Source organism: Microcaecilia unicolor, chromosome 12, assembly GCF_901765095.1.
Source record: "Microcaecilia unicolor chromosome 12, aMicUni1.1, whole genome shotgun sequence".
NCBI lineage: Eukaryota > Metazoa > Chordata > Amphibia > Gymnophiona > Siphonopidae > Microcaecilia > Microcaecilia unicolor.
In genome coordinates, this window is record NC_044042.1 from 102,509,055 (window position 1) to 102,524,843 (window position 15,789).

General features: G+C 43.7%; 1 protein-coding gene across 2 annotated transcripts in view; it reads left to right on the forward strand.

Annotated features, from left to right (window-relative positions):
• LOC115482281 (sodium channel protein type 4 subunit alpha-like) overlaps positions 1–15,789 on the forward strand; it is a 295,820-nt gene that overhangs the window by 250,408 nt on the left and 29,623 nt on the right. For both annotated transcript variants that reach the window (XM_030221948.1, XM_030221947.1), the window contains 3 exons: positions 7,401–7,555; positions 8,888–9,061; positions 12,170–12,292. In XM_030221948.1, coding sequence (XP_030077808.1) covers positions 7,401–7,555; positions 8,888–9,061; positions 12,170–12,292 — 452 coding nt within the window. The remainder of the gene's footprint in view (positions 1–7,400; positions 7,556–8,887; positions 9,062–12,169; positions 12,293–15,789) is intronic.

Below are 15,789 nucleotides of genomic sequence, written 5' to 3' on the forward strand. Positions count from 1 at the left end.
TATTTATGGATTGGTATTTATAGCCCACATTATCTGAAATAAGATTATCAGTTCAATGTGGCTATCGTACAATTAAAGTATTACAATGAAAAGAACATGTGGATTACAAGAGTAGTTAGGCATGACAGGCAAATGATAAAGTTATAGTCATTATGACCTGTGTTTACAAAGGCCCCCTATAGGTGCGTTAGCATTTTTAACACGTTAATGTGCGTATAGGAATGCATTGGCACATTAGTGTTTAATGTTCTTAACTTTAAAGGCACATTAAAAACGCTAATGTGCCTTAGTAAACGTACCTCTATATGTAAATAGGATTAGACATCTTGCAATAGAAACTTTTTAAAAAAGAAGGTTTTAAGAAATTTGCAGAAGGTCAGATAATTGTTGATAACTCTTATAGAGTTCCACCATTTAGAACCAAGATGAAAAGCCTTTGTTCAGTATTGACTTATATTTTATATTTTTGTAGGTTGGAAAGTGAAAGATGAGAGAGGGAGAGAGGGGAGTATTTCCCCTCCTTCCACCTTTGTAGCTCAGCATCTTCCCTCTCCCCCCCCCCCCCCCCCAACATTTGTAGCCTATCATCTATTTATTTATTTCTCAGATTTCTAGACTATATAATCTACCATTCTAAGCGGTGTACAATATTACATACAAATCACCAATACACAAAAATATAAAACACCAACTCACATAAAATCAAATCCAACCACCATATGACAAAAACTAGCATCAAAACCCCTTTTGGCTGCTTTTCAAACATTTTTCATATATTCAACGTTACTTTTTGCACACATTGTTTATTTCAGCTTCACATTAAATTTCACCGTTCACAAGATATTTTCATTACTTTATTTTTAGAGACTGCAAGATACAGTACGAAAGATTTAAACCCTTGTGGCTGCTTTTCAAAATGTCTCCTCAAGATCACTTACTCACACATTCATTCACACAGTTTTTTTATATTCTCCACACTACTTTTTTCAAACATTGTTCATTTCAGTTTCACCTTTAATTTCACCTTTAACCTCTCAGCCATGTTTGAGGTATGTCTACATTACTTTTATTCATCCATCCATCATCCATTCACTGGTTACTGCTGGTACGTCAGATATCCTAAAATATAACCCGCCACAGGTTTTTTAACACACAATTTTTTCAGATCACATTTCTGCATGGTTAATTTTCTCATTATATATTTTTTTGTTACATTTGTACCCTGCACTTTCCCACTCATGGCAGGCTCAATGCGGCTTACATATTGTATACAGGTACTTATTTGTACCTGGGGCAATGGAGGGTTAAGTGACTTGCCCAGAGTCACAAGGAGCTGCCTGTGCCTGAAGTGGGATTTGAACTCAGTTCCCCAGGAGCAGAGTCCACCACCCTAACCACTAGACCACTCCTCCACTCCGTTACATATTTTGTGTGAAATTTATTTACAGTTTCATTAGTTGTTGTGCATGTCCCTTGGTTTTCGCAAACTTTTTTCTTTTAAAAGCGTTCCCAGCCCATCAGCTGTTTTTTGACATTTGCTGACTTCATTGCCTTACTCGCTATTCAGCCATACTTTACATCAACAGTCTTTTTAAAGGGAAGACAAATGTATTAAACTTCATTCCCTCCGTTTTCTGTCACTTTTTAACTTTATTCACATTTTCACTTGATCTGCCACATTGCTTATGTCATCTATTGTCTTTATTTTTTTATAGGTGGGAAAATGTGGGATACAAATGTAACAAATAAATAAATAAATTTTAGCGCACATCGCTATAATCTTACCTCAGTTGCCACATAGCACATCGCCGCACTGTCAGAGCATGTTGCCTTGTTCCGTTTACATCATATACGGGGATAATGCTGGGCAGACTTACACGGTCTGTGCCCTGAAAATGACAGATACAAATCAAGGTAAGGTATACTCAAAAAGTAGCACATATGAGTTTATGTTGTTGGGCAGACTAGATGGACCATGCAGGTCTTTTTCTGCCGTCATCTACTATGTTACTATGTTACATCATCACCAGATACCTTGTACCCGAGCGCAGACCCTTTTGTTTTTGCTCTGTTTACTTTAATGGCTCCCGCTCTATATATTTATATAGTTTTATAGTTTTCACGGCGTGCGTTCACTTTTTCCATACCGTTCACAATTTTTGTGTCACCTCAATATGTAATTATTTATCTGACCCTTTTTGGTTGCTCCCGCTGTGTCATTTACATCTGGCATTTTTGAGTAGCTCTTCTTTTATACACACCACAGCATACCATTGTTTTCCATATATTATGGTATATTTTTCAGTATTTGTGTTTTCATCTTTTTAGACCTTTATAATCTATCGTTGCTACTTCCAGATTTGTATCTCTAATCAGACATACAGGTTAGTCTCTTCAGAGTGTATTTCTCCGTGACTAATACAGACCATTTGATTTTTATACTACGTTCCTTTTTAACACGTATTTATCTAGGTTATATTCTATATTTCTTTCAAATATACTGTTCAAGGTTATCTAGATTCCACTCTATTTGGTCAAACACATGTAAGTTTATGATTTAATTTTTTTAGCAAGAAATTCATTAAGGCCACACTCTGATATTTTTATTTTTTTTACTTTAATTACATTTGTACCCCGCGCTTTCCCACTCATGGCAGGCTCAATGCGGCTTACATGGGGCAATGGAGGGTTAAGTGACTTGCCCAGAGTCACAAGGAGCTGTCTGTGCCTGAAGTGGGAATCAAACTCAGTTCTTCAGTTCCCGAGGACCAAAGTCCACCACCCTAACCACTAGGCCACTCCTCCACACTTATTACCATTTCTTTTATTTCTTTTGCTTTATTATTCATTTTTCTTTTTTTGTTTAAATATTTTTTACCAATTGTTTTTGCATTCCATTATGACCATTTATTTCTATTATATTTAAACCGTCTGAATTTTTTAAATATATATATATATATTTGCACATGCAGATGTGTCATGTTTTATTCATGTAAGATTAATATCTTTTTGCCACAACTATGTTTAATCATGTTTTTTTTATGTATAACAAATCCTTTTATGTTGCATTTTCATCATGTTTTATCCTGTTTTATTTATCAAATACTTATAATTGTGTGTTGCAACTACATACATTTTCACTGTATATTACTGTTTAATCCCATGTGTTCATAATTTGTTTACTATTTATTTATTTTATTTATTAACTTTCACATTATAACAAGCATTAAACACTTGTGATAGAAAAGGTACATTCGTCAAGAAAAAAAAGAGGAAATTATAAGCAATAATACATAAAAGTAACATTTCCTGAGTCAGTACACACAAATCCTCAATATTGATGCAAGATATAACAATATGTAGAAAATATCATAAGAAAAATATTAGGAAAACTAAACCAGTCAAAAGAGGTTTCTCATTCTACCATATACGAGCTCATTCTCTTCGATCCAACAATTCTTTTTTAGCTGTTATAAATTCACTGAGTTGTACAGACTCAAAAAAATACATACTTGACTGATTGATAGCAAACAATGCACTTACAGGGATATCGCAAAAAGAATGTTGCACCCAGCTGGAGAACTCCTGGCTTCAGTAACAAAAACTGCCTACACTTCTTTTGAGTCTCCTTAGAGACGTCGGGAAAAATACGGACTTTTAGACCTAAAAATTCTCTCTCTTTATTTTTAAAGAATTTTTTCATAACCAAAACTTTATCAATTGACATAGCTAGAGTCACTAACAATGTTCCTGAAGTTACTAAGTCCTCTGTTGGTGCCTCCAGAATCGCTGAGACATCCAATGGTTGCCCTTGGTAGTCGTTGTAGTAAATAGTAAACTTGACTCATTGGAGGAAAATTCCCCTCTGTAAATCCCAATATTTCCTTCATATATCTGGCTAACATCTCTCTTGGAGTGATAGTTATTGTTCTTGGGAAATTCAATAGTCGTATATTATTAGCCCTTTGAGAGTTTTCCAGATTTTCAATTTTCTTATATTAGTAAGATCTTTTATCATATTTATTTGCAAATCATTCATTTTATCTATTCTTTATACTGAAGGTCCAAATTTCCCCAATAAGTCTTTATTCTCTCCTTCTACAGATTCAACAGATTTTTCTAAGTTTTTGACTCGTGTCTCCAAGTCCTGAATTTGTGGACATAATACTTTCCCCAAGTTAACAATTAACCCCCACAAACTTTCCAGGGTAATCTCCGCTGGTTTATCTTGAAGAAAAGTTAAAGTACCTTGTTTTTGCTTCTACTCAGCCAACGTAGCCTTTGTTTCTGTACTCCCCGTGACAGCCATGCCTCCTCTTGCTAGCTGAACATTACCCTCCAGGGTTAATCGGGAGCTCCCAAAACCTTCCGCTCCACTACTCTCCGTTGAAAGATCTCCCTCCCCCTGAAGTTCCGTTGCTAAATCAGTTCCTGGGAGCTTCGGAAACAACGCCAGAATTGGAGAGGAAATACCTGTGATCTGCTCATTGGGGGTCTTATAGTACACGAAGAGACTGATATATTCCTGAGATGCTCTGAGGGGGGAGGGGGAGGGAATGGGGAAATTTGAAGTTGTTTTATGAGCTGATGACTAGAATATTGTGCTGTTTAAAATGCTGTTATGCAATGTTAAAGAAAAGTTAATAAAAACATTAAAAAAAAAAAAAAAAAAGAATTGGAGAGGAAACAGCCTGGGGTTGTCGGGGCTAAGGGTGACTTCATGCACAGACGGCGTCTGGGATCCTCCATTCTTTCCGGACGCTGTCAGCGTGCTGCCCTCCGACCTACCCGAAACCTCCGGTCGCCACACAAAAGCATCAAGAGGGCCAGTCGGCATTGAGGTTAGTTGACCTGGGGGAACATTGGCTGTAGACTTCCCTCTATGCTTTGGCATTTTAGCGGAGTAAAAAAGAGGAAATAATCAGAGTGTGGCGACCTACGACCAGTTCAGTCAGCCATCTTGGATCTACTATTTATTTTTTATTGTCATTTGAGCCTTTGCTTTTATTTGAATTTCATTTTTTATATATTGGTTTTAATCCATAGACTCCTGATGTAGGCCTTTTGGCCGAAACACAACATTGTGTTGAGTCATCTTGTTTTTTTCAATAAACTTTGTTTCATTATACTTCTGCTATGGTCCTGTCTTCGGAGATCCTGGTTCTCATTCCCACTTTCTTCTCCACAAAAACTAGCATTATACATTCTTAAGTCATTCACATTCCAACTTAATAAACCAGGCTTCATAAAACTATCTGCATCTCCCTGTCCCCTCTTCATTCTCTTCATGTCCAGGCTTCGGCATTGATTATCCGGTTCTTATAGAGCCAGCCGATTAAGTTGATATTCACCACTTAATCGGCCATGGGTTACCACATATAAGAGCCCTTTTACAGAGCGGCGGTAAGCCCAATGTGGCCACTGGCAGTAGTTACAGGCTGAAAGCGTGCCATTTCTGGGGAAGAGAGGAGTGGTAGCTGTGTTAGTCCACTCTTAAAGGTTATCAATAGAAATCAAACAAAATAAAACATGGAAAAGAAAATAAGATGATACCTTTTTTTATTGGACTATCAATGAAATGCTTTGATGTCCCCATGCAAACCTCCTACCCACCCCCACCCTCCCACCCTGTCAGACTGTCAAAGAAATGCTTGGATGTTTCACTTATATATACTATCTGCTACCACATTTGCTTATTTCTGATCTGACGAAGAAGGGCAACCTTCAAAAGCTAATCAGGAAATGTATTAAGTTATGTCCAATAAAAAAGGTATCATATTTTCTTTTCCATGTTTTATTTTGTTTGATTTCTGGGGAAGAAACCCCAGAAATGATTAGCATGCTGGTAACCTAGCAGTAATTGGGCATCATTGTGCTCTGTTACGGTGGGAGACCTTACTGCACACTTCAATGGGTGGTGGTAAGGGCTCCACACCGCAGTCATGCGGTAAGATTTTTTTCTTACCACATAGCCATTTTATTTTGGGGGCTTTCTACCCACTGTGGTAAAAAGGGCCCTGGCGCACAGGAAAAATGGCCCCTCCACTACTGCAGGGCTCTTTTTTCTGTAGCTTGGTAAAAGGACCCCCCCAGATAGGACTGTGTTTTATTCGGTCCCATTTATGTGGTTACCCTGACCGGTTAAGTGCTGACTATTGGCATTAACCAATATTGAGTGTTGACGCTACCCTCGGAATGCCCCCAAAATAGCCCATTTTCACTTAGGTGCTAACTGCTAATTGTCTGTGGTGATATCCAGTTTAGTACCACTGAAAATGAGTGGATATCCTTGAAGAAGTGATTTATCCAGTCAGTAGCTGTTTCTGGCTGCTTAAATCATTGTTAATATCGACCAGATCATTAAAAACAACAAAAAAAAGACTTTAAAAACATCTAAAACTTCAACTAGTCCGTCCAGTCCAAATGTTATAGATGCATTTAAGGCTAATTTTGTATGTTCAGTGAGAGACCTGCTGAATGTTATTGGAAAAAGAGCTCAGGCTACTTTAAAATGCTAAAAATAATTTTCAAAAAGCTTCAAAAATCGGCAACGATGGTTGGAACAGATAAAGGAGCATCTAGTTTGCTAAATCACTTAAGCATTTGTATGTTTTTTTAGTTGACTGAGTTTGCTTCTTTATACGAGCTGGTGATTTTTAGTTTCATTTCCACTTCTGCTTTTTTCCGGGGGGGGGGGGGGGGGGGGGGGTTAACTGTATCACTTTTATGTAGTTATTTTTGTAATTGGTATTCTCATTATTTGATTACTTATATAAGTTGGTGATTTTAAGCTTATTTATACTTATGTTCTTAACTGGTTTTTATCCTGTATTGCTTTTATGCAGTTGTTTACTAAACATATTGGTGACTGTCTGGGAAAGGATGACTAAAGTCTCCGATCCTAAATGTTGAGAATGGCTGATTTTTCATGTCGTGGGTCCATAAGCAGTCTGTAAAAGTTACAGTAACTTTTTTATGTTTTTCACTTTAAAGGATGGGCCGCCGAGAGGGAGGAGCAAGGGGGACAGAATTCCCTGGGCCCGGGCCTCCAACGGGGGGGGGGGGGGGGGGGGGGGGGGGGCCTGGCTCTGCAGTCCCCTTCACCCGCTCCCCTCCGTCCAATACTGGGCCGGGCCCCCCTGAATTCAAATCATAGCGCCTCACCTCGACCTTGCTGCACCTGAAAGAAGCGCAGCTGCAGATCGCCTCCCTTCGGGCCTTCCCTCCCTGTGTCCCGCCCTCGTCTGACTTAACTTGCGCGAGGGTGGAGGGGGGCAACAATGACTACCTCGGGGGGGGGGGGGGCGGGGCCCGGGCTCAGTCTCTCGGCGGCCCTGTGTATTACAAATTGATTGCTCTAACAGAATTCAGTGAAACCTCAATGAGTCTGCTTTTTCCAGCTTGTGTGCGAAGATGCCCCTGCCTTAAAGTTGACGTCACCCTAGGGACAGGGAAATTGTGGTGGAATCTCCGGAAGGGGTGTTTCAAAATCGTTGAGCACAAGTGGTTTGAGACCTTCATTATCTTCATGATTCTGCTCAGTAGTGGAGCTCTGGTAACTGATTTCTTTCTGTTACATTTATCAAGTCAAAGTCAAACCAAAAAGCATTTCAAGAAGTCGATTGTCATCAGCAGGGGTCACTACATAACTTTAAACGGATAAGAAAATGTCATAAGTCCATTAACCCATTAGTGCCCAATGTTCCCATAGTCTGGAGGAAACCCACTGCTTATCCCTAGGATCCGGAGCATGAATCTTGGTACTCTTTGGGATTCCAGAGTCTTGCTACTTTTTGGGATCCTGCAGGTACCTGTGACCTGGATTGGCCACTGTTAAAAGCAGGATACTGGGCTAGATGAACTTTTGCGCTAACCCAGTTCTTCTGTTCTTTTGTCCCCACTTAAAATCTGTATTATTTTCCTGCTGTCACTTATATGCTGAATTTTGCAGTGAAACTTGTAACTCTTATACCCACTTCCTCCCCAAACCACACTCTCTTTTTACAGGTATAGCTTTGACTCTTTTGCAATTAAAGCAGCCAAATTATAGATACATCTGACCAGGATTATTTTTAAAAGACATAGGGGGTGAAGCAGCTAACACGGGATTTACCATGCGGGAGACAGTAACGTGACTCCGAGCTACTGTCTCCTGGGCTAAAAAGGCAGCCTTTGTGGTAAAAATCCTGAGGTGGTTGACGCAGCTACACGCAGTCTGATAGTGCAGCATTCTGATACAGTTCATGTGGTGGTGCTACCCCCCCCCAATCTGACAGCCAACCTCTCGATCCACTAACCAAACCCCTCCCCCGATGATACCTGACCCTCTAGTATCCATGCCCTTTCAATAAGCCCCACCCCCACAGGAAACTCCCACCCTCAAAGCCCTACCTACCCCCCATAACAGGACTTACCTGGGGGTCAGCATTACCATGCAGTGTGGTAAGTAAATGCAGGGCAGATGCTGAACATGCCCCCTGTAATCCCAAAGGCTTTGCATTAATTGCATACCAGTAACTGCAAATCCTACCGTGCTTTAGGGTCCCTATGCATTTAACTGAAATGAACAATGAGTCTTTACTGTTGAAATCTTTGTTGAACTAGAAAATATAAATAGAAGGCCCGATATTCAGCCGGGGGCAATCAGCGCTTTGCTGATCACCGCTAGCTTTAACCCGGAAATTCAATAACAGGCCATGCCCAGCCTCTGGCATGGAATTTCCAGGTACAGGAGCAGGCAGGTCCCCTGGGAGTCCTGCAGATCTTGCCAGCCCCTTGTGATTAAGTCCACAATATTGAAGCACCACCTCTATCAGGAAGAATGCAGATTATTTTTTAGTACTCTAGGTTTCTTTCTTGCAAGTGATACATCCTCGTACCATTCCAGGCATTTGAGGATGTGTATATCGAGCAGCGGAAAACCATTCGCATCATCCTGGAGTATACGGACAAGGTCTTCACCTACGTGTTTGTCGTTGAAATGCTCCTGAAATGGATAGCCTATGGCTTCAAGGTTTACTTCACCAATGCCTGGTGCTGGCTGGACTTCTTAATTGTAGATGTAAGTTTGCATTGTCTTTCTCTTCACACTCCTGTATTTTCCCATCTGAGTCTACTTCTATGATTTGAAGACAAGGAGAGGGTGGAACTTCACTGGGGCCTGGAAGGAATTAGAATAACCCCCTTTCCCCCTCTGAAAAGAGATAGGATTGTATAAGATGTGTGAAAAGGGTGGCTGCTTTCCTCCCTCACTACTCAGAAGATCTGGGATCTATTGCTTTAAGAGAACAGGAGCTTGGTTTCCAGAGGAAGGCAAGATCACATACTGCTTTATTTCATATGCTAACAAAGCTGAGAAATTCAAGAAGTCTAGTCTGTTAAATATAAACACTGTGAAAATAAAGCTTCTACTCCCACTCTCCAGCAGGTCTCACTAGCCTCTAACCTCTAAGCAAGACTCTAAATAGTCTCTTCCCAACAGCCTGAGCAATCCAACCTGAAGCTCCTGGGCCCCTTTCTCACTCAGGGTGAGCTGGTTCTCAGTATGCAAAGTGTATGCAGATTAGCATGTTATCATTTCACACTCAGGGTGACCTGGTTCCCAGCCTGTTTTCCTTCCTTGAGCACACAGTCCACCACAAGTCCATAGGGTTTAGCCAGTTCTTTCCAGGGGGAACCTCTTTCTTCAGTTACCAGCTCTCCCCTCTTCCTTTCCCCCTCAGGTGGGGTATAAAGTGGTTAATAGCTAAACAGGACCCAGCCCATAACCACCTGCACCTGTGGACCTCCCAGGGCTCTCCCCGGTCCTAGCGACCTCCATCTATTCTCCTAGCGACCTCTAGTGGCCTACCCCGGACATCCTGGACATTTTTAGGGGAACAGCACCATCTAATGGCCTGCCCCGGCTAGGACAGCCTCTTATTTATCACATACCCCCACCCTTAAACTAATTGCTGCTCACCCTCAGCAACCCTTTAATTCTTCTCCACTGAGGAGCAGCAATTCTACACAGGGGGGGCATACTCTTTCTCAGGCTCATCCCTGTTCTATCCCTGGGCCTCACCACCCCATCTAGGCTCCTCATCCCCCTCTTAGCACATCACATGGCCCGGGCCCTTCCCATTCACTAGGCATTGAGGGGCTCTCACCACAGTGGACCCTCTCTGACCCTTATCCCCTGCAGCCCCCTCCTACCTCCTGGGTGCCCAATGATACCATGTACCCTCTGAGGGAGGGGTCACCTAGCTCACCCAGGTCCCTTATCTTTCTCTTAGCACCTCACATGGCTTGGCCCTTCCCCCCCTTCCCGGGGACCTGAGGTGCGTAACCGCAACAGGTCCTCTCTGACCCTCCAACTGCAGCCACCTCCTACCTCCTGGGGCATCCGACCTCACCACGATCCCTCCGAGAAAGTCACCTGATGACTCTTCTCTTAGCACTTCACATGGTCCGGGCCCTTCCCCCTCACTAGGGCGCCCACCGATACCGTGCTCCCCCAGGCTGGTTCCCTGCAGTAGGTCCCTTCTGACCCTCATCCCCTGCAAGTCCCAAAACCTGGTTCTCAATGTCCATCTTTGTTATTGTTCTTTCTCGATCAGCAACCGACTTAGGCAAGTGCTCCCGAAGCCCTGGCCTTCTTTACTCAGGCTTGATCTTCCTCCCTTCTCAGGCCTCCATTCTTCCTGGCCATCCAATGGGGTACAGCCTGCAATCACACAAAAACAAATCCAAGTGCAGCCTGTTTATTCTCCTGGCACCCCACACTTGCGCTGCACCTCCCTGTGGGTGTGTGTGTTTGTGACCTCCTCCATCCCCTACAGCAACTCCCAAGCCTCCAGTATATTATGTATCCACCCTCACCTCCCCCCAAAAGTACCCTTTAGCTAGGATAGGTGATTAAAGTGCTTTTGCTAATGTTGGCTCCCTCAACGGGCTTCTGGAACACCTGTCTGCTTTCATGTAGAAGCTCAGTGCAGATCCTACCACTATCACCACTTGTGAAGATGAGGCTTCTGCACCACCTCTCTAGCAGGCCTGTGGACTCTCAACAGAACTCCAAACTGCCTCTTCCCAGCATCCTGAGCAATCCAACCTCAAGCTCCTGGGCCCCTTTCTCACTCAGGGTGAGCTGGTTCTCAGTATGCAAATTGTATGCAGATTAGCATGTTATCCTTTCACACTCAGGGTGACCTGGTTCCCAGCCTGTTTTCCTTCCTTGAGCACACAGTCCACCACAAGTCCATAGAGTTTAGCCAGTTCTTTCCAGGAGGATCCTCTTTCTTCAGTTACCAGCTCTCCTCTCTTCCTTTCTCCCTCAGGTGGGGTATAAAGTGATTAATAGCTAAACAGGACCCAGCCCATAGCCACCTGCACCTGTGGACCTCCCAGGGCTCTCCCCGGTCCTAGCGACCTCTAGTGGCCTACCCCGGACATCCTGGATATTTTTAGGGGAACAGCGCCATCTAGTGGCCTGCCCCAGCTAGGACAGCCTCTTATTATCACAATACCTATGGTTAATATTACTGTCCTAGGGTGGGTAAATAACAATCCGCCGAGTGCTCTCAGTAACTGGAGCAGATCTTCTGCCTAGGGCTTTGTAACCCACTTAGGTGGGTTATAAATGCAATCAATAAATAAAATAAATGCATTTCTGTGGGCCTCCGTATTGCTATTGGAAGAGAAGGTCAGTCCTATGTTTAAGGTCAGCCCTCATCACCACCATCCCCAACATCAACCTTTGCAGGAAACTACTGTTTAGTTCCTGAGTTGGAGTTTGTTAGAGAAGTAAAAGAGTGAACAAGGGATTCCAAGGCATTCTGCTAGGGATGTTGCAAAAATGGAATGAGAATAGAATGGAATGGAAAGTATGTTTACTTGAAGGGTGGGGGGTATTGACATAAAATTGGGACATTCATGGAATCTGGGTATGAAATATCTAAGTAAGGGTCTCTTGTGCTATGACTGGAGGGAGCATGGGATAGGCACAGGGATACAGAGCCTGTCACTTTGAGGACTGGAGGGCTCAGGGGATGGACACAGGGGTACAAAATCTGTCACCTCTAGAACTGGAGGTTTTCGAGGGATGGGCACAAGGACGCAGAGCCTGTCACCTCTACTCTCTATGTAATGGGGGGCATGAGGTATTCATTCCTTTCTTTTCTTTCCTAAGGTGTCCCTGATCAGTTTAACAGCAAACTGGTTAGGATACTCGGAGCTGGGCCCCATCAAGTCTCTGAGAACTTTAAGAGCCCTGAGACCCCTCAGAGCTCTCTCCAGGTTTGAAGGCATGAGAGTAAGTACTGAATACACATCACACATTGTGTCATGCAGCATACAATACTGTAAATGTGTCATTCATGTGAATAGTATTTCAGCAACAAGCAGAGCCAATGCAATGATATTAGGCATTCCAAACTATCATTCAGTATTGTACCTTCTTCCCCCTTCCCTAATTGCCTTTCAGGCCCTCTCCATGAGGTTGTGATGATTAAACTCAACAATCATGATTCCACACAGGCATACACACATATACAAACGTATATACATATGTGTCTGTGTGTGTATGTGTGTATACAGACTCACCTCATTGCTGGCTGTGATGTTGGAAAGGCACAGTTAAGTTGACCCAACTTATCTGCTGGAAATTGTACAAATATTACAGCATTGCTATCCTGGCGAAACACTGGGACCACAAGATCACGAGATGCATGAGGTTATGATCACCTGTTTTGCTCTGTTTTATCATAAGATAAGATAGCCGCTGCCTAAGGTCACGAGAGCAGCTAGCTCCGGTGACCTGGACTGGAAATTGGCCAGAAACGAGGGGTCGATCGGCCACCACGTTGAAGGAACAGGGGTCGATCGGCCACCACACAAGACAGACTCACCTCGAGGGGAAAAGGAGTGCACAGGTGGGCCGGAGCCTCCTCCAGGCATTCTGCCAAGAGGTGGTCACCGCCGAGTGCCGAACACGGCCCTCACCCTGCCCAGGGTCGCAGCCGCAGCCGAACAGGTGGACACCGCCGAGTGCCGCCGCCAAGAGCTGACCGAAGCTCCCAACCCGCCGACTGAGGCTCCCCCATCGCCCTGCCTGGCGGATCAACGCCAAGAGCTGGAAGAATCCCGCTGAGTGCGGAGGGAGCTTCCAACCGGCCGGACACCTGCCCGAGGCAGTGGAGTGAGGAGAGGAACGGGAAGCGCCGCTGTACAGTTGGGGAGCACGAGGAGAGGAGAGGCGGACGACAGGAGCAGCAGTCGGCAGTGTTCGTGAGACTGGTCCGAGTGGTGCCACACCGCCAGCGCCATCAGCAAAGGGGTCACACCTATCCTACTGAAACAGCTTTGGACTTGCTGCAAAGGGACCAACAATGGCGAACGACAACGTGGATCAATCAACTCTCTGATTTGAGTGTTTGGCGATGACGGCTACGCGGGGGAGTGGAAATAAAGATTATCTAAAAGACTTACAGTGGATTAGACAGGCTCACTTCCACTCCAGTCTATTAAATCTCCTTGATAAGGATCACGTGGTGCCATGAGCTAAGCAGCAGCAGTTTGCGTTAGCTCCGGAGCCCTCACTCTATTAACGGGTGTAAGCAGTAAATACCTTCGGATTTTGCCTTACCAGACGGGAACGGACACTCTCCATGGACAGATTTTTAAGAAGCTCCCCAGCTACGATGGCACAAAAACCCGTTAAAAAAGAAAAAAGCAGATTGGGCGGCGGCGGCGAATCCAAGATGGCCGAGGATGCAGTCTTGGCGCCATCAACTTTTACTGACACGCAACTAGAACAACCAACCACAGCCATAGCAAAGGCATGGGAGCCTAAATGGGCCACTTTAGATCGTAAACTGGAAGGGTTTCAGGCTGTGCTTGATGGGCTAAGACTCGCATAAACGACACCGAAGTCAGAGTTGCAGCCTTAGAGGACGACTCGCGCGGATATGGCCCCGACATCACTAGCCTGCGGCAACAATTAAGTGAACAAACAAGCAAACTGGAGGATTTAGAAAACCGCTCCCGTAGGAATAATGTACGGATAGGAGGACTGGCTGAATCACTCCCGGAATGCAATTTGGAGGTATGGTTGGAGAGGTGGCTATCCAAAGAACTGGCCTTAAGTGACACCATGGGTCCTCTGGTGATTGAGAGGGCCCATCGTATTGGCAAGAAAATGGAAACCCAAAACAGGCTGCAAGTTGTCGTGGCGAAAATATTAAACTACAGGCACAAGTTAGAAATCTTACAAGGTTTCCGAATTAAGAGAGACTCGTTAAAGTATAACGGGAAAAACATACTGATTTTTTAAGACTTCTCAGCAGAGGTACAAAAACAACGGAGGCAGTTTCACCCCATTTGCTCAGCTCTTGTCAATAAGAAGATTCATTTTGCCATTCAATACGCTGCACGACTGAGAATATTGGTATAGGACACGTGGCAAACATTCAGTAAGGTGGCAGAGGCCAAAAAGTATTTACTAGATAACAACTTAATTGACTCTGTGTAATTGCAAATTTGGATTGTTAGCAAATACAGAGGGGACCTGAAGGACAAGTTGACCAGGTTGTATATGAACCATAATATTTTCTTACTATGTATCTCACTAAAGTAGGTGGGGGCTCTAAGCACGCTGCGTGGTCCAATTCCACCACCAGAATAATTCCTAGGTGGATGGAACGGGTCGCAGATAGAGCGGGGAAGGGTTGAGGGGGATGGAACGGGTCGCAGATAGAGCAGGGAAGGGTTGAGGGGGATAAGGGGGTTAAAAAGACACACAGTTAATGATATGTTACAGGGAAAGAGGGCAAACTTTCAATTTAAGATTCAAAGGGTACAAAAATCCTCATTAAGTCAAATACCAGAAGCAATGCAATTGATAGTAAATTCCCATAAATTCATTGGAGTGAGGTATAAAACTGCATTATGCCAGTATAGTTAATATCCTGGAACGTTGGGCGTATTAGTACCCCCGTGAAACGTGCAAAAATTCTGCACGCTTTAAAAAGACACAAAGTAGACATTGCCTGTTTGCGAGACATGGCTAAGCACTCTAGAACATGCTAAATTACAAAGATTGTGGGTGGGGGAATGTCACACAGTGGCCTCGCAGGGGCACAAAGGGGGTTTAGCAATGCTGTTTAGGAAAGGGCTTCCATGCAAAGTTAAATTAATAGCGCAGTGAGCTATTCAATATTACATAAGTACATAAGTACCGCCATACCAGAAAAAGACCAAGGGTCCATCAAGCCCAGCATCCTGTCTCCGACAGCGGCCAATCCAGGCTTCAAGAACCCGTCAACCCCCCCCCCCCCCCCCCCCCCCCCCAATTAATAATGTTCAATGGACTTTTCCCTCAGGAATCTGTCCAAACCCCCTTTAAATTCCATACGGCCAGCTGCTGTCACTACATTCTCCGGCAACGAGTTCCAGAGTCTAACTACATGCTGAGTAAAGAAAAATTCTCTCCTATTTGTTTTAAATCTACCATATTCTAGCTTCATCTTGTGTCCCCTGGTTTTGTTGTTGTTTGAAAGTGTAAACAAATGCTTCACATTTGTCCGCTCTAATCCGCTCATTATCTTGTAGACTTCTATCATATCACCCCTCAGCCGCCTTTTCTCCAAGCTGAATAGCCCTAACCTTCTCAGCCTTTCCTCATAGGGAAGTCGTTCCATTCCCTTTATCATTTTCGTCGCCCTTCTCTGCACCTTTTCTAATTCCTTTTTATCTTTTTTGAGATGCGGCGACCAGAATTGGACACAATACTTGTTGTGATCAATCCTGCCT